This window comes from Hydra vulgaris, chromosome 06 (assembly GCF_038396675.1).
Source record: "Hydra vulgaris chromosome 06, alternate assembly HydraT2T_AEP".
Taxonomy (NCBI): Eukaryota; Metazoa; Cnidaria; class Hydrozoa; order Anthoathecata; family Hydridae; genus Hydra; species Hydra vulgaris.
In genome coordinates, this window is record NC_088925.1 from 55355011 (window position 1) to 55375000 (window position 19990).

The following is a 19990-nucleotide window of genomic DNA, read 5'->3' on the forward strand; positions in this document are numbered from 1 at the left end:
AAATGAGTTTCTATAAGTATATCTTTGTTTAAATTTTTTTTTGAATTTATATAAAATTTCTTTCAATCGCTTTATTAAAGTCATCCTTGAAGGCCAACACTATTCTTCATTTCCAGTAACCTCTGGGGTACCTCAAGGCTCTATACTGGGTCCTGTTTCTTATCTACATTAATGATCTCCCAGACAACCTTATATTTAAAGTAGCTCTTTTTGCTGGTAGCTTAACTTTATACTCCTGTCTTGACTTTTTTTCTAAAAGTCTTCTCTTTTTGATCGCTTAGAAGCCGGCAGCCGATCTTGAATCTGATCTCGCTTCAGTAACAGAATGGGGCTCACAGTCGCTTGTAAATTTTAACTCCAACGAATTCAGTTATTTACAGCAAACAGCTATCGCAATAATATTACTATTGCTATATTGATAAATAGCAACCTCTCACTAAGTCCTCTTCTTTAAGTCTTCTTGGATTATCGTTTACTAATGTCCTTTCATGTAAACCATATATACAATCGATTGCTAAATCCGAGTCTACTAAAATTCCTTCTTATTATTGTGCTCGCCATATTCTTACTCCTGATTCCCTTTTCTACCTCTACAAATCTCTTATTTGTCCCTGTATGGAATATTTTGTCATTTTTAGGTTGGTTCTTCTAATGATGCTCTTTCTCTTCTAGACTAGGTCCAAAAACTCATTGTAAAAGTAGTTGGACCCATTATTTCTGAGTGGGTCCAACTATCTAATTTTCATCCAAAATATTTATATATTTATATATGTATATATATGGGTGACCAGACGTACTCTTTTTTAGAGTATTATATTTTTATTGAAGTAAAATTTTTTACTTTCTTTTTCTAAAAATTACCTCAAACTTTCTTTTTCTAAAATTTCCCTCATATACTCTTTTTTTTATATGATAATGAAAAAAATATAGATTTTTTAAATGTTTAGGAATTTAACATCAGTAAAAATTTTGTTAAAATGAGTTAAAATTTTATTTTTGAAAATAAACTGTAAAATATAATCGAAAACTAGTTCAAATCTAAAACTGTTTTGCAGATCTGTTTAAACAGTTACACAGTTAAGGAGGTGATTTCAATAACCAAAACTAATTATGATTTAAAGTGGCTTGAATCATTCATTTCATATGACTAGATTAATACAAGGATACAAACAAATTTAAATTTAAAGAATCAATATCTTACCTATGATAAACTATTTTAAAGGTTGTTTTTTTTGTTTTTGGACATAAATCTAAACTTGTGAACATGTTGTAATCAAGTTGGTTTATTTTCCTAATATATCCAAACCATTACCTATTTCTTTCAAATGTTATAATGAAAATTTTAACTCTTATTGTTTCATTAAAACTGATTTAAATATTATTCAAAAAGGATGGATATGTTCCTGTAATTTTTAGACGGAAAACTATTTTGGGAGATATAAACAATGCCAATGCAGTAGTAAAGCTTCAGCTGCTGGAAATGCTTGTCGGATTTGTATTTACTGTAAAATGAACTAATTCAGGATGCAAATATTTGTTTATCTTAGTCTGTCAATATTGGGCGGAAGAAATACGCCATTTGAAAACTAGCACAGTTGAGTGTGTAATGAAAATAAAAACACCATAGGTCTTACATGCAATTAATATTATGAAGAAATTAAAGAAAATAAAAATTAGTTATAAAAAACGTAAGACGTTCTAAAAACTATTGTTAAAACAGATTCATTTAAAAAGTATTAACTGATTATATTGGCTTTACATGATTTTACTTGCCTTTTTAAACAATTTATATATATTTACATTACCAGAAAAATATATTCTGATTTCCATCATAAAAATCTGGTCCTTTTTTGCGGCTTATCATTGAGTTTAGGAAATATACTCTTTTTTTAAAAAAAACAGTGGTCAGCCTATGTATATATATATATATATATATATATATATATATATATATATATATATATATATATATATATATATATATATATATATATATATATATATATATATATATATATATATGCATATATACTGGGGCGTCGCCAGCATTTTTTGGTCTTTGAGATGACTTAAGATATTGCCATTAAAGTTACATTTAGTAGCTTAAATAATGAGTTTTTATATATTTCCAAAAAAAAAAATGGACCCTGCGTTTTTTCCCAATAAAACAACAAAAAAACAACAAAACAAACAAGAACCAAAAAAACGCGTCACATAGAGTTTAAGCTTAACAATTTAACATTAAAAGTGTATTACACTCAACTAAATCTTAGTAACTCTTGAAAAATTGTTTCAACTTTTCCAGTACAGCCAATCTGAACTTTTACACACACTGACAATCAGGGGCGCCCAAAGCATTTTTTGGTCTTTGAGATAGCAAACTTCCAGACATGGAGCAAACATTTATATGTTTATACTTATGTCAAATAAGGATGCTTTGCAAAAAATTGCGATGATTGGAGCTTGGGAACAAAAAAGCCCCCAAAATTTAGCCCCACCTGCCCCAAACGTGAGAGCAACAATTTGATGAAATATTTTTTGTATTATTTTTAACTAGACTTATATTCATCGATAAATTTTAAATTTCATAGTAAAATATTTTAGCGTTCAAAAATTATGATCATATAAAGTTTAAATCTAAATGAAAAGAAGGTTCCTAATTTGAGGGGTTGCAAATTTTATATTGTCATAATTTTTGAACTCTGAGAGGTAATACTATGAAACTATGAAATGATAATACTATGAAATGCTGAAATAAATATATGCTGATATACGTTAAATATAAAGTAAATCGACATATTCGTTTACTTTAATTATTTTAATTTCTGCTGGATTATTAAAAAAAAAGATAGCTTGAGTAATAAGCTTTAATATTATAGGAGCCGTATACAGGAATTAGCCTTTTCCGGAGTTGCGGATATATTTTTAAACTTTTAGTTTTTCCGGATATAAGTTTAGGTATAATTTTTGTGAATATTTTTTTTTAAGCTTCACTCATCACTCTTAGAAAAATAAAGAAAAGTTTAAAAAAAATCAGAAACTACTCAGAAAAAAGCAAAATTAAGAGTAAGAAAAAGGGAAAATATATTCCGGATATTTTACCAAAACAATTTTCCACAATTTTAAGTTAAGACTCGGATGATCTATGCATATAATTCAAGTCATATTTAACATAACGATTTTGTTGTGAGTTGCTCATTTAATGTTCGAACGTTGCGAAATAAATGGTTAAGTGTATCTTTAATAAAGCTAACAGTTTTGTTTAACTAAGAAGCCAAGAAAAATAAAGTAGGCAGAACTAAAAAAATATATTAATAAGTTTATAATTCATTAGAGAAAATAAATGAAAATTAAATTGTTATTAATAATTTATTTACTAATAACCCGTATTACGGGTTGCCTACTGCTAGTAAGTATAAACATATAAATGTTTGGAGTTTGCTCCATGTCTGGAAGTTAGCTATCTCAAAGACCAAAAAATGTTTTGGCGCCCCTGCTGACAATGGTAAGAACAGAAGCTTAACTTAAACTTAACACCGATATCACTAAGGCGGAACAGTAATAACGTTTTAGTAGAAACTTTTTTTTTGTTTCTACCGATAACGTTAACTCAGCATAAATCGGTTTGTTATTAAAGCTATATTATTCTTTTCTCGTTTGATTTGTTTTACGGTTGGCGCTTTGGGTTGAAAAGTTCAAATTGAGATGAAAAAATTAAAATATATTGTGTTTCTAAAACCCAGTGATGGATAATGTTTGTAGATCATTGTGGACTTTTGAACAACTCTACAATGCGTTTCGAAAAATAAATAACTTTTGTAACTTACAGTCTGTATGCTAGGTATGTATAAATAATCTTCTTGGTGTTTATGCTTGTAATGAGTTGATAGATTTTTAGCATTTAGGGGTTGAACGATTATTAAATTATTAATAGCATATTTTAAAAAAAATTCAATATTGATGCATTTAATGTATTGATTTGTATATTTTTTATTGAATTTTTATATGGAAAATATGTGTTTATAAAACAAAAGTCCAATATCAAAATGCAAATATATTTTTTGACGGACGTTTTACCGTGAACTTCTTTAAATCATTTGTAAAAATTACATGTTTAATTAATTACTAAAATGTTTGCACGAGTACTCAAATAATCATTAATACTTTTTAATTTTCTTTTTCTGATGTTCCTTGAGATTTTTGTTTGTTTGAGTACAACCTTTTATGTGCATGCGTGTAAACAGATGCAACAGTAATCTTTTTATTGTTTTTGTATGATGTAATAGCAGAATTTTGATCTTACTTCAGAAGAAAGTAAACCCCTCTGCCATGTTATGCAATATTTATAATTTAAAGGAGCCTCAAGTTCAGTGAATTCCTTTCATTTAAAATATACTCAATATCATTTTCAAGTATTGAGAGGAATGCTCAAAGTAACTGGCTAATTTGTCCTCAATATGGGTTCATGCTACTCAAGATCAATGAACACTTAACCAGGAACAATTTTCTAAATTCCTTCTATACTTTTTACATTCATGTATATATTTCTTAAAATTAGTTACTTAGAAACTTCATCTGCTTAGGGTTAAGCAGATTGTTATTTTTTGTTTAGTTTTTGCTCTTATAAAATGAAGAGTCTTAGGAGTAAAAGTAAGACTACTTTTTTGTAAAATAAACTTTATATAACTTGAAATTTCTCTTATTATTTCTCTTCTTATTCTTGTTTTTATTAAAAATTACTTTTTGCATTTATTGTATTATTTAGAAACATAATATTCAAATACATCATAATTTTATGAAACATTTACATTAGGCATTAATCAAATGCAAAATTGTATGGCATGATTGGGAAAAGTGTTAAAGCATTTATACAAATTTAAAATGCAATCTTCAATCTCATTTTATAATAAATAGCATAAAAAATTTAAAGATACATAAAAATTTTAAAGCACAGCTTAGAGCTGATCTTAAATTAATTAGGGATACCTAATGAATGCTTATTGTAATAAATAATTTATGTAGAAAAAAAACCATCAATCACTGTGCTCCTCCACACAATAAAATGTTCTTTTCACAAAATCCATAAAAAAATTTTCTCCTTATCATACTGGTTCAAGAAACATGTATTGTAAGATTTTAGATTTTAGAAAAAAATCTGTAATTTTATTTACTACCTTCTTAATGGATATGTATTTGGAAGCACAGACACATACATATAAAAATATCTATATACATTTTTATAAAGAAATACCTATATTTGCATGTCCATTTACTAATCCATTATTTTCTTGTAAAGTATTGTAGATAAATTTTTGTAGTTTTACTTTTGTATATCGAATTTTCTTTATTTTTGGTGACTTTGTTTTAATACTGCTCAGTATTAAAGTAGCTTAGTTAAAAAGGTTACAAAAGGTTGGGTTTTTTTAATCATAATTTTTACCCAAATTCTTTAGCTTTGTTGCTATTACAATATTGTGGGTATTTGTTATTAATTATTATTATTAGTTGCTTCTTATTTTGTATTAAATACTAAGTTGCTATATATGGAAACAGTTTTTATAACTTGTTTTATTCTTTATAGCTATGTAGGGTTATATATGTTTGTACCTAACCTTTTACATATGTCTGTATTTAAACGTTTACATATGTTTGTACCTGACGTTTTAGCATGTCTTGATGGATATTATTACTTTATATACTTATAATATACTTAAAAATACTTATAATAAAGGTTAAATTAGGTAGATTTATAGAGCCATTTAGTTTTATATTAGTAGGAATTTATTTTAAATATTACTAAATAAACGCATAAATAATTTATTATTTCTTAAAAAAAAAGTTTTATTTATAATTTATTGGATAAGTTATTTGAAAAAAAGTTCTTTGATCATTTTAAATTGCATTGATAACAATTTTTGTTCTTGAGTTTTTATGAGGACAAGTTTAGTTTATTTTATATCAGAAATATTTTGATAATTCATGAATAAAAAAAAGTTTTTCTATTTTTATTATTTGTAGCTTTAATTTAGTGCTTTAAATATTTTAATAACATTTATATTGAGTATAATGTTTATAAAATTTAATGTAAATACTAAATGTAAAATGAATACAAATATACAGAGAATATTGATAATTTAACAAATTGATAATAGATAAATAATAAAATAAATAATAACACAAGCTTAATTGATAAAAGTATAATATAACATAATAACTAATCTTGACAATTCTGTTGTTATATCTGTTTGTAACATAATAACATTGTTTTTTTTAAGACAATGTTTAACGCATTTTTATGTCTAAAATAGCATAAACACAGTAAAGCTTTAAAAACTTGCTCAAAAGTCAATTTTAATTTTTTCATTTATTGTTCTATAGTAACCTCTTCTACTTTAAGTTAAATTTTCTACTTTAAGTTAAATTTTACTTCTTCTTAAATTTTCTACTTTAAGTTGCTCAATTGAGCCATCTTCTTGTGACTCATAACAAAGTTTGTTTGAGCCATTGAGCCAAATTGGTTATCTAGTTTTTTTCAACATATGCAATTTAGAGTGCTCTCTACTTATTGTGTTTATCATATTTAAATAATTTTCAGCTTTTTAGGTCTTTGTTAACTTGTTTCTTCCTTGCATTATATCAGTGTTAGATTTGTAAAAAATATGCTTTTTTACTATTGGATTTTTAGGGGTTTTCATGTAGATTTTCTACACATTTAAAAACAAGTAAACATAACTCTATAATTCTTATAGGGTTTTGTTTATTTATTTTTAAATTAAATTAGTTCGACTTTTCAAAACAAATTTTTAATTAGTTCTCTTTTATTTGTTATAATTTTATATTAGTTTGTATCAAATTTAATTTAGTTTTTTTTTAGAGAATAGAGAATTAGTAAATAACAGATTTTAAATTTGTAATATGGTTGCTAACCTGGTTACTAAAAATTATATATATAAAAAAAAAAAAAGTTCAACAGAGAAAAAAATACTGCCTATTTATTAGTTACTTTTTTTCTTTTTTCTTTTCTTTTCTTTTAATTTTGTTTAGTTATGAATTGAAAATTTGATTACAAACAACATTAGTTGTAATAAAAAATACTTTTAATACTATTAATGTTCATTATTATGTTTCAAACCTAATATTTAAAAATATAATTACTTTGATCTGGAAAAATAATGCTTGCATCATGACATTGATAATTTGCAGTTAATATTTGTTAGAATAAATTTGTGCATTTAAGTATTCAAAAAGTAGTATCTTACCATTGCTATTGCATTTCTGAAGGCTGATAAAATGCTAATTAAAAAAAGACAACAAGTGTATTAATAATTATCAAATCAATACAAATTTTAAATTTATTTCATTTTTAAATAAGAAGTATAGGAATTAGTTGAAAGAATACAAAAAATAATACTCATCTCTAATCAGTAGTAATCTTAGATTTATTTCCAGTTGCCTTTCACCAGCTAAAGCATTTCTTATGTCTTACTTAAGTTATTTGCTGTCAATGTTGGTTGTACTTAAGTTATTTGAATATTGGTATTCTAAACAAATTATTTAGGTCAGTTATCAATCAATAATATTGTTTAAATGAAGGAAAAAAGTTAAATAAATTGTGTTTTAAAAAAAAAGAAAGTTTTTTTTTCTTATCTCTTATTATAAATTAGCTAAATATTATATTATTTAGAACACAGTCATTTTTTTAAGAATTAATAAACACTGCCTACATGTGTAATAAAAATTAATTCTTATCTTTTTGTTAAGGTACAAAATAAAAACATTCAAGCATAAGTTTAAATTATGTACGCAATAATTATTATGTAATTTAGTAAAATTGAGTAAAAATTCATTCAGTGAAATGTTAAATTTATCTACAAACTCCTATTGCAAACAAATTTGTTGTGCGCAAGAAAAACAAAAGTTTTTTGCTAATATTTCCCACTAATATTTCACCTGTGATTCTTGTGGATTATATGTGTGATTATATGTTTTGGATTCTTGTGGATTATATGCGTGATTATATGTTTTGGATTCTTGCGGATTATATGTTTTGGATTCTTGTGGATTATATGTGTGATTATATGTTTTAGATTCTTGTGGATTATATGTGTGATTATATGTTTTGGATTCTTGTGGATTATATAAAATAGTTTATTACTCTTTTTTCCACTAATAATTGTCAATTAGTTATTATTATATACTACAAAATTATTAGAAGATGTGGTTTTTTTACATTATACCAAATGATAATGCAATAATTTTTTTTTAGCCAGACAATCGTTGCAGCAGCATGCTGACCATCAAAACAAAAATTACATGCAGAAGTTTTTACCTGATGAACTTGTATTAAAAGTTTGCAGTTTCATAAGACCAAAAGATCTAGCTAATTTATCATGTACCTGTAAAAGACTTAGAACTTTATGTGATGATTTGATTCTATGGTAATGTAAAATATGTAAATCTTTAAGTGGTTGATTTTTGTCTAGGTATTTTTGTCGTTTGATTTTTGTCTAGTTGTGTTAAATGTCTTTTTGGCTGATTTTGTAAAATTAGCTTGATAAATGATAAATTTTGCATTTCCATTTTTGTGCGTGTTTTATTATTTTTCTTTGTTTTTGTACTTAGAAGCTGGAACTTATAGCAATATAAGTTCCATATAAAGAAAAATTATAACAAAAATATCTTTATCATATTTTAGGATTATATATATATATATATATATATATATATATATATATATATATATATATATATATATATATATATATATATATATATATATATTAGGGTTAATAGAGCTTTACTAAAAATAAACAATCGCATTTTGTAATTAAAAAAAACAAAAGTCAATCTGAAACTGAAACTTTGTTTTTTGTTTATTTGATGTATTTTGCACAAGAATTTTTAACTATTCTAATCAATATCTAAAAGTAGAGAAGAAAAGAAAGTGGTTTATATTTATGAACAAATTATACTTTATATATATAAGTTATATGCATATGTGTATATATATATATATATATGGGCAGTTTCTTGAGAATGAGGGGAAAAAAAACGAAAAAGTTGTTAAAACATATATTAAACTCCAAAACTCTTTTTTTTAACTAAACTTTTAATCTAAAAATACTTTTAAGCAAAAAAGTTATTTAAAGAATTTTAAATAACTTTGATAATGTGATATTGCATTTTTTTAAAATAATATACATGGTTGTTAATAAGCATTTATACTTTTTTTCTTACATTATTGATTTTTTTGTTCATTTTTTGTTTTAAAGCATTGGATTTTTCATTATGACTGTCACACTTATGACCGGCATGACAAAAAAACAACATAAAAATGCTTGTAAAACTTCAAGTAAAAACTATGAAACTCAGCATATAATAACATTATTATGTACTAAATACACACACCAGATGATTTTTTTTTACCATGCTGTTTGCTGTATTAAGTCTGACAAAGTTGTTTTGTTCAGAAGTGATAAAAAGTAAGCGTTATGACTGTCATGCTACTTAGAGTTAATTTTTGAAAAAAGTTGAAGACTTTAATGCTGTAACTTTTACATACTAAATTATATGATAGTATTTCACATTTTTGGAAAATTTCAAGTCATTTCCATTTTTGGTTCGTTTTTAATAACTTAAAGAGTGTCAAATGTTATGACCGCCACTCTCGTGGAATTGCTCATATACAGAATTTTAGCCCCAGTTGGTTACTAATGTTAATACAATTTATAGATATGTTTTATGTTATTAACTAACAGCAAGTGACAACTGTCACACTGTTGTTGTCACATCTGCTGTTACCGGTTGTTTTTTTTTAAATGTTTTTTACTCTTTTTAGATTAAAGTATATAAATATTATTTTTAAATTAAAGTATATAAATATTATTTTTAGATTAAAGTATATAAATATTATTTTTTAATACCAAATTATGATTTAGATTGCTTAAATTAAAGAAATAAAAATTAATATTTAAATTGTATTTTTTTTTATCAAAAATAATATAAATTATTAGTTGTATTGCATTTATTATGTTTATCCTACCATTTTTAATTATTATTAAACAATAATAATAATTAAAAAAAAACCAATTCATTTTGAATTCTAACCAAGTTTTATAAAGTTATTTAACATTTATGTAAATATCATAATAATTGTGCAAGGACTATTATGATAATTGTATAACTTTGTGTTTTAGGAAACGACTTTATTACAATTGTTATAGACTAGAAGCTCCAATACAAAAGTGCCCATCAACAAAGCTCTATCAAGTTTTTAATTTAATTAGTGGACCAGGAAAACCGGAAGTGTCATGGAAAAAGTTATTTCCGTTTTTAATCAAGGCTAATCATATAACAAAAGATCTAATGCTAATTAAGTCTTTAGAAAATTTAGGAAGAAAGGTTAGTTTTACATTTTGTTAACAGCAAATCCATTTTTCAATTTTTATCGAAATTTGATATGAACTTTTTAAAAATTATTTTCAGTGTTTTTCTTCAATTCAAGAAGGAATAGATAATTCAACTAGTGGCATTTTGTTAATACATCCAGATACATATATGGAGAGTTTAAAAATTAATTCACCAGTAACGCTAATAGGAGCAGGTCTGTTTTTTATTTGAACTTTTAGATTTATTTAAAAATAAAATTTGAGATTAAAATTAAAAAAAACAATAACATTTGTATACAAGGTTCTAAATAATTACTTTTTAGGTTCTCCTGGTGGCCCAAACGAAGTACATATTTGTAATTCTGCACAAACTGTTTTGAAGCTTGGGCCAGGTGCTGGTAAAAGTCATATAGCATTTTTAAGGTTGTCAATTCAAAGGCAAGAAAATGTTGCACCTACACGCCATCATTGTATTGAAATTTGCAATGACAACTCACCAATTATACAAGATTGTTTTATAACTTCACAAAGCACATGTTAGCTTTTTTTTTATTATTTTTAAACAAAACAGTTTTATAACTTTGCAAAGCATGTGCAGCTTTTAGTATTAGTTTTTTTAGTATTACTTTTTTGTTTTATTTGAATGTGTATTAGGTGCTGCTGCTGTTCATGTGCATGGTTCTGGTTGCTCACCACGAATTGTTCGTTGTAAAATATCGGATTGTGATAATGTTGGTCTGTTTATTAGTGAAGGTGCACAGGGAGTTTACGAAGATAACGACATTTTTTCTAATCGACTTGCAGGAGTTTGGGTTAAATCTGGTGCCAATCCAATAATGCGTAGAAATGAAGTACACCATGGAAAAGATGCTGGTTTTTTTATCTTTGATGGTGGTATGGTAAGCTTTTTATATTTTTTGTGATCATTAATTTTGAAAAAAAATGTGACATTAAAAATACTTTTATAAATTTTTCTTTTACAAGGGTTATTATGAAGAAAATGATGTTCATAGTAATCGAATTGCTGGAATTGAAGTTCGTTCAGGAGCTAACCCAACCGTTGTGAGATGTCATATACATCATGGTTTCACTGGTGGGATATATGTTCATGATGATGGGCGTGGAGAGTTTCTTGCTAATCGAATTCACACAAACACTTTTGCTGGAGTGTGGGTGACATCTGGGAGTAATCCTACCATTAAGTAATTTTTTTTTTTTAACAATAACGAAGTTGCATGTAATTTATAGTAAATTTAAGTTAGAAATCTTTCGGCCATTGTTTTCAGAATTTCTGATCTAAATAAATGAAGAGTTTATGAAGTAATAATGAGTTAATATGAAAAAAAGTTATATCAAGAATTTCTACGCAACAAATCCATTATGACATTTAGAGATAACGAAATTTATCATGGACAACAAGGTGGAATTTATGTGTTTGGTGACGGACGAGGCTTAATTGAAAACAATGATATCCATGGTAATGCTCTAGCTGGCATACAAATTAGATCAAATAGTAACCCAATTGTAAGAAAGAATCGAATTCATCATGGATTGCATGGAGGTATATACATTCATGAAGGAGGGATGGGTTTAATAGAAGAAAATGAAATTTATGCAAACACTTTAGCAGGAATTTGGATTACAACAGGTAGTGCACCTATTCTACGGCATAACAGAATACACAGCGGCAAACAGGTAATTAAAATTATAAATAAATTACTTATAAACTACATGCCTTCTCGTAAGAGGCATGCAACGGCACGCCTCATATGACCACGCATATAATATTTTGTTTTGACAACTTGGCCATGGCTCTTTGCAAGTTTTGATAATTAAAGCGTTTAAAAAATTTGCTGAAAAATGCAAAGTAAACTTAAAAATAAGCAAACCATAAACTGAAAAGAGAAATAAGAACTAAAAAAATAAAAAAACTAAACTTAAAAATATAAAAATTTTAATGAATGGTAAAATAAATAAAAGATAAACCAGAAAAAATATAAGTATAAAATTAATGTTTTTTTTTAATTTATAAAGGTATTTAAAAAAATTATTTGAAACTTTGATATTTTCTACTAAGCAAATTTAACACGTACTTAGTGAATATTTTACAAATTCTTGGTAAATATTTTTTATATTATCAGGTTGGTGTGTATTTTTATGACAAAGGATGTGGAACACTTGAAGATAATGAAATATACAACCACAAGTATTCTGGAATACAAATAAGGTATTCATTATGTTCCAAGATTAAAATTAATCATTGTATTTTGAAACTAGTCTAACTTTTTAAAGACGTATAGCTTTTGATGGTTTGATAGACAAAATGATGCTTGTCTCGTAATTTAATACATAAGTACAACCCTTGGACTTAGGGTTGGCATTCGGCAATGCCAACGTAATTGCCTGAAAGTGTTTTTCTATGTTTTATGGTAAGACCTTCGTATCAAATAATTTTTGCTGACCTGATGCCTAACCTCTAAAAGATTAAGGTTGCCAAATTATTGCTAACCTCATTTTTCCTGATTCTGAGTTGTAAGTATATATAATATAATGTAATTTACGAAATATGCTAACCCCAGTTAACAATCCTTACTAATATTATTATTTAGCTAGGTAAAAAATTCCATATTTAGTCAGGGCCTTTGCCACTTACTGATCCTGGCACACATTGACAGCTTTCTCTATTGAGAAGTAACTTATTTTTTATGATACGAGTGTGTTTCTCTTATGACATAAGTGCGTAATTTTAAAATTGTTTTTTCTTGTTTTTTTTTAATATACCAGTGTATTCTATTATTGGGCGCAATTTTTAATATTTATACAGGCCTTGTTAAAAAGCATTAGCTCACATTTTACATACAAAATGGTGATTTCCGTACACAATCAACAGTTTTATGTTAAGCAAAAACTTTAATTAAAGTTTATTTAATTATAAGAGATAATAAGATAAAAACTTTTATTTAAAGTTATTATCTTATCCTCTCTTACTAAATCATAACATGAAATACATTTTCCTCCATCATAGATTAAATGCAAAAGCAAATAAAAACTTTTTTTCCTTATAAAAAAGGACATTTGTTTTTGATTTAAAAAATTCTTTTTACAAATGTATTTAAAATTTTGTGTTTCTTAATAATACAATATATATATCTTTTTTAACATAATTTACTTATGAACAAAATTTACGTTTTCTTATTGGTAACTGATAAAATCAATCTATAAATTGTTTATAGTCATTATTAAAAATATTAAATTAACAACGTAAAAATAAAATAATTAAATAAGTTAATGTTAATTAAGTTAGTGTTAATTTAGTTAATGTTAAATAAGTTAGTGTTAAATTAAATAAGTTAGTGTTAATTAAATAAGTTAGTGATAAACAAACAATAGGTTATGTTAAGTATAGGATTGTTTAAGGAATAAATTATAAGAAAATATAATCTTTTTCAAATACCAAATTAAAACTTCATCAGTAATTTTTGTTATATAAGTTTAAATGATTTTTAACGCGGTTTAAAATTTGATTTAATAACAGTGCTGTACTTTTAAATATGCTTATGATAACTTTTAACGATATAAATATCAAAACTGTGTTAAAGTTACATTTATTAGAGTAACACCTTTTCATTATGCAATAAAATCTCATAACAAGGCTTACTTATAACTATTTTGTTGAAGTTTTGTGTTTTATTTTGATAGCACTTAAATAGAGATCTAAGAGAAAATATCTTGTTTTATTGTTTTTTTTTTTGTGAGTTCTGATTGATTTACTTTAAATAAAATTCTTGCATATCCTTAAGTTGACAATTAACTGAAAAAAGTTTTTTTTTTTTTTTTGACAATCCAAAATGGAGATACAAAACAAACAAATCTCTTTTCGCTTGATTTTATGTGCTAACCAAGTGAGCATCCATGAAGTTCATGCCTCCTCTTCCCTTGTACAAACCTGTATGCACTCTTCCTGTGACAAACCCAGAGTTTTTTTGGGAATACTGTAGCAAATTCCTAAGAACTGATGTTCGAGGAAAAAACTAGACAAAAAATCATTTTTGAGCACTTAGGAACAGTCAGTAGAAAGATGAGGCTTAATTAAATGATGAGTGAATAAAACACCTGAAAGATTGTTAGTAGATGGTAATCATTATAGCATTTATAGAAAAGAGAAAGAGAAGGATCATTACAACGATGTGGTAATAGTTGAAGGTTACAATGTGTTTTTGCACCTTGTCTAAAAAAAGAAGGGCATCATTGGAAGATCCACCCCAGATATGGCAACAGTATTCCATACAAGGACAGATTTAAGATTTATAAAAATAATGAATAAAATACAGAGTAAGAAAAAGACTGGTACAATAAAGAGATGCAACTTTAGCAGATGCTAGTTTTGCAATGGATTTGATATATGGTTTCCAAGAAAGATTGGAAGTAAGAGTTAATCCTAGAATATAAAGGGTAGATGACTCATAGAGTACATTACCATTTATAAATATAGGAAGATCTAGATTATTGCGATAACAATTAGCTAAAAATAATTGAATTTTATCTGAGTTAAAGTTAAGATCAGCCGCTGAGAGCTCCATGCTTTAGCAATAGTAAGATCTTTTTCAAGCTCGAATGCCCTGTCCAAGCAATCATAGAGTGTTGGCTTCTTATCAAATATATGGTAGTATCATCAGCAAACAATGCCACCTTTGTGATGTGAGAAATTCTGGGAGATCATTAATGTAAATTAAAAAAAGTATAAAGCCAATGATAGCACCATGAGGAAACCCTGAAGTTACAGGAAATGAAAAAGAGTGCTGTACATCAAGGACAAATTTTGTACTACGGTTGGTAAGGAAGGATTCAATAGTCTTAAAGATGTTACCTGATACACTGTAATAAGAGAGATTATGGAGAAGACCAGCATGCCAAACTTTATCTGAGACATTAGAGATGTTGAGAGCGATAGACTTAACCTCTCCACATCTATTTAAGTCAGTTAATAAATTATCAGTAGAACAAGAAGATCCAAATTCAAATTGATGATCATAAAGTAAGTTATTAGATTCAAGATGAGAGATTGAACTAATGGCATGGTAGTTAGGCAAGTCAGATTGGTCTCCAGAAATTTTGAAAATAGAGATAACAGATGCCGCTTTCCAGCAGGCTGGAAAAGAAGACTCTAATAAGCACTTTTTTGAAAGTTTAGAAGACAGCTCTGGAGAACAATTCTGCTATAAGGTTAATCAGGTATGTTGTAAAGACCACAAGCTGTAGAAGAGTCTAAGTAGGAAATCACTTTAGGTACAAAAGCTGGAGTGATATGAATGTCAAACAATAGATCAACCTGTTTGTTGGCTGTATCAGGTAAGATGTGATTAGTGTAATCAAAACCTTTTTACAATGGTTTCTACCAATAGTAAACAGACATCTGTTTCTTGGAGAATTGTTTTGGCTATAGATGTTTTAGTAATGGTTACAATTGGAAATTGCAGTAGCACAATGAAAGGAAAACCACGGAGAAGAGTGAGACTTGACTTGGAATCATTGAGAGGGAATAAAAGATTCCATGCCAGCCTGAATCCAAGAAGTTACATAAGAAGCACATTTTTCAGCAGAAAGACAAAAGATTTCTGCCTAAGGGCCATCTCAAAGAAAATTACAAAAAGCGAAAGAAAATCAGAGTTCCAGTCAGTTTTAAGGTAGTTGTAAAAAGTGCAATAATAGTAGGATTCTGATGGCAAAGAAGAATGAGAGTTTTAGAGAGATCAAACCGTGATCAGAAGCACCTAAGGGCAAATGTGGAGAAACTGAGCACTGACTAGGATCAGAAACAAGACATAAGTTGAGTAGAGAAGGTAAATGATTCTGCTTGTCTGGAAAGTGAGTTGTAAAGTTGACTATTTGTGTTAGAGATTGAGAATGGAAAAAGTTGTGGGCTTTAATACCTGCAAAGTCACTGAACTTAAATTAGGCTCACATAGAGTAAGTAGGCCTGGTGAACTTTGCAAGAGATAAGATCCAATGGAAAGAAAATTACTTTAAAGACCATGAATATTAGTGAATGATAGATTTAGAGAACTTGGTGATACTTTATTCATTTTTTAAATTGGTTAAAGAACTTGACTCAAAGCACAGATAGTATTCAGTACACTATTTAATAGTCCAAGCAATTGCCTCAGTACTATTAATAAACTCTAAGCCGTAACAAAGGGCTCTAAATGTGGCCTTGACAATGCACACTAAAAGTATGAACAGGGACACTAGCCATCCGCAACATGATACTGTAAGTATTCTGATATTTTACAGTTGTTGATTGAATCAGCCTCTCTGAGAGCTGCCACAGAGTTTTGGAAACCTGACCACCAGCCATAAAACTGAGTTTTAGAACTGTACCCTCATTAGGAGATAATTGAATGAGACGAGGCGTCTTTTATTTTAAAGAGATAGTTATGGTAAACTTAATGATTAAAAAACATATAATTCAAAAATTTGCGTGCATTAAAAAAATTACATTTACTAATGATTTTTATAAAATTAATATTTAAAAATAACTAAAACTTAATAAAACCTAAAATAACATAACTAACAAAAAGGTAAAATTAAAAGTTGTTGTAATCATCACATTTATTATAATTTATGTCCAAAAAAATATGAAGAGAAAAAAAACTCTTCTTAAAGCGTTTTTGTTTCGTTTTTTTGTTTTTATAAAGTAAAATAAAATAGCGAGCTAAAGATCAAAGTTCATTTATTCAAAAATTAAATTTGTTTATTTTTTTTTTTCTCTTTAATTTTTAAGTTCGTCCCTGCCTTTTTTTTGGGTGCATAACATTATTTTTTACAAATTTAACCCCCTCCCTTCCCCCTCTCTTCCCCCTCCCTCCCTCCTCCCTCTCCCCCCCCTCCCCTCCTGTCCTTTTCTTTAATGCACAAATTTTTCAAAACAATAAAAATGTTATTTTCACATATCTTTGTTACATAACATAATATTGATTTTTTAAATTCATGAGATTCAATTCTTTTGTTAAAAAATAAAAATCATATTTCAGGAGCAATAAAAAAGTAATATATAGTCAAACCACGTATGTACTTAGTGTCATATCCTCCAACCCACCATTTGTACATTTTTTAGTAACTCCCTCTCCCCCATATATGCATAAGTACTTCATGGAAGACCCCTAAGTAAATATCAGTTCACACAAATATATTTGGTTGGCTTTTGAAAAATAAGTTTGCAAGATGTTTACAAATGTTGGGTAATTTAATGGTTTATGAGTTTTAAAATTTAGCTAATTACTATGGGGCAACATAACTCTTGTCATAAGCTAAAAAATTTGTTTGAAAAAGTTATGCATATGATAAAACAATTTGTTTGATTAATTTATTCAAACGGCTGTAGAGAGATTTTTGATCTAAATTATCTGAGGTTATAATTTGTGAAAATTTTTTACTGTTTACTGAAAGCTAAAAGTTTTTAGCCATTTATCTAATATTTAAGTGTTGCACACTATAAGACTTTTTATTTTTGAATAAAATTGGTTTGTTATTATTTGTTTTGTTTGGACATTATTGGTTTGTAAATACTTATTGAGTGATATTTATTTCATCACGTTTTAAAATCATTGCCTTATTTCATTAAGTCATTGCCCTATTTCATTATACATTGTTTTTAAATTATACATTGTTTTTACATTATACATTGTTTTTACATTATACATTGTTTTTACATTATACATTGTTTTATGTATTTTAGTGATATTTTGGTTTTTAGTTTTATTCTGTATGACATTTAATATTAAAAATGATTTTCAAAAGATTATATAAAATGAGCTTTACACTTAAGCTACTTGAACAAAAAAAATTTATAAGTAAAAAAAGTTTATTAAGAAAGTTCTACTTCATAAAAATATATAATAGTAATAGTTGAAAATAAGCAGAAAACATAAATAATTAAAAGGTTTTTATGAAATGCAAAACCTTCAGATTTCTCCTTAAATGAAAATTACTTTTGCTTGTTCTCACTTAAAAATGCTGTTGCTACTTTTTTTTAATCGATATTTGTTTTATTTTATAAACTTTTTTTTATCAACATTTGTTTCATTAATATGTAAAAATACACTACTGCACTAAAACTATTTGTATACTTTGTTTATATTGCTTATTTGACAGATTTAAAAGTCCTGTTTTAACAACGAAACTTTAGCAGCTGGAGCGTTTAAATGTTAAATATTTTTGTTTTCAATACATTTGAGCAACATGCAATCCATTCTGACATAACTGCACTAAGTTTATGCAACTGTTTGTTTGTCATTCAAAAATGTTAAGTTACCTTGGAGCATCTACCAATTTCGATACATATATATAAAAACACTTTTTATCCAAATTTGATTTGATATTAATTTCTTTTTGAGCAATAGTCAAAGTTAAAATTGATTTTATACAGGTTACAGCTTTGAGTAATTTAACAGCTTTAAAATTTTATTAATGGCTGATCTGATGTTTTATCTGATGTCCGTTTTTGTATTTGTACTATTTTAACTGCAATTTATAGTATAGAGAGAACTTTAACAATTTATAGTTTAGAGATTAAATAATATAAAGAGAACATTAATTCATTCAAATAAAACATTAATTAGTTGAGAATCAAGGATACTAAAATTAAAATAATTTCAAAACTTTTAAGTATTTAGTGCATTAGATGGTTATTTGCACCTTTTTCCTTCATAAAACGTAATTGGGTGTTACTAGGAGAAGTTCTTGTAAATGATGAGTGAATAAGAATTAAGTTTTAGACCCAATTTTTAGTTACCCAAGTCATTCAATCATTTTCATCATTGCTATCAACTACTTTTAGCACTCATAAGAGCAAAAATTTTTATCTAAAATTTTAAAAATTTATTTGCAGTATATTATTACACTTGTTATTTAGGAGTGGTAGTAATCCAGTTATTCGTCAGAATAAAATATGGGGAGGAAAGAATGGGGGTGTTTTGATATACAATGGTGGACAGGGTATTTTAGAAGACAATGAAATATTTGATAACGCTATGGCTGGTGTTTGGATTAAAACAGAAAGCAATCCTATATTAAGGCGTAATAAGATTCATGATGGCCATGAAGGAGGAGTTTGTATTTTCAATAATGGCAAAGGGTTGCTAGAAGAAAATGATATATTTCGTAATTCGCTGACTGGAGTTTTAATTAGTACATCAAGCTTTCCAGTTTTGAGAAGAAATCGTATATTTGATGGAGGAGCTGCAGGAATTGAAATTACAAATGGTGCTGGTAAGTTTAAACTTTTTGGAAAAGTCTTTTTTTTAAAAATTAGTTAATGAATAAAAAGGTGGTGTACAACTTAGGTTTCTAAAGGAATAATATTATTTGATAGCAGTTTAATTATTAGAGTTAATTATTTGATTTTTAGGTGGTGTATTACAGCGTAATGAGATTTTTAACAATCGATTTGACGGTATTTGTCTTGCAACTGGTGTAAAGCCAAAAATGTTAGAAAATAATTGTCACGACAATAAAATGGCACTTGCTGAGGCAATTTCTGCTGGCAAATGTTTATATCAAGTATCTGGTAGTAGTTGCTATCCGATGCACGACTTTTTTAGGTC

At 26.8% G+C, this 19990-nt stretch overlaps 1 protein-coding gene across 4 annotated transcripts in view; it reads left to right on the plus strand.

Annotated features, from left to right (window-relative positions):
* The first annotated feature begins 3598 nt into the window (after positions 1 to 3598).
* The window catches only part of LOC100210373 (F-box only protein 11), a 17179-nt gene continuing 787 nt past the window's right edge, over positions 3599 to 19990 (plus strand). Inside the window, exons 1-12 of one of the 4 annotated variants that reach the window (XM_065800508.1) lie at positions 3732 to 3841; positions 4613 to 4650; positions 8267 to 8438; positions 10197 to 10401; positions 10486 to 10603; positions 10712 to 10924; positions 11043 to 11287; positions 11373 to 11590; positions 11780 to 12083; positions 12530 to 12615; positions 19300 to 19655; positions 19795 to 19987. In XM_065800508.1, the coding sequence (XP_065656580.1) occupies positions 4629 to 4650; positions 8267 to 8438; positions 10197 to 10401; positions 10486 to 10603; positions 10712 to 10924; positions 11043 to 11287; positions 11373 to 11590; positions 11780 to 12083; positions 12530 to 12615; positions 19300 to 19655; positions 19795 to 19987 (2132 nt within the window). In that variant the 5' untranslated portion in view covers positions 3732 to 3841; positions 4613 to 4628. Of the gene's footprint in view, positions 3842 to 4520; positions 4538 to 4612; positions 4651 to 5038; positions 5129 to 8266; positions 8439 to 10196; positions 10402 to 10485; positions 10604 to 10711; positions 10925 to 11042; positions 11288 to 11372; positions 11591 to 11779; positions 12084 to 12529; positions 12616 to 19299; positions 19656 to 19794; positions 19988 to 19990 lie in introns of those variants that run through there. The other 3 variants (XM_065800509.1, XM_065800510.1, XM_065800511.1) reach the window with 3 other exon arrangements.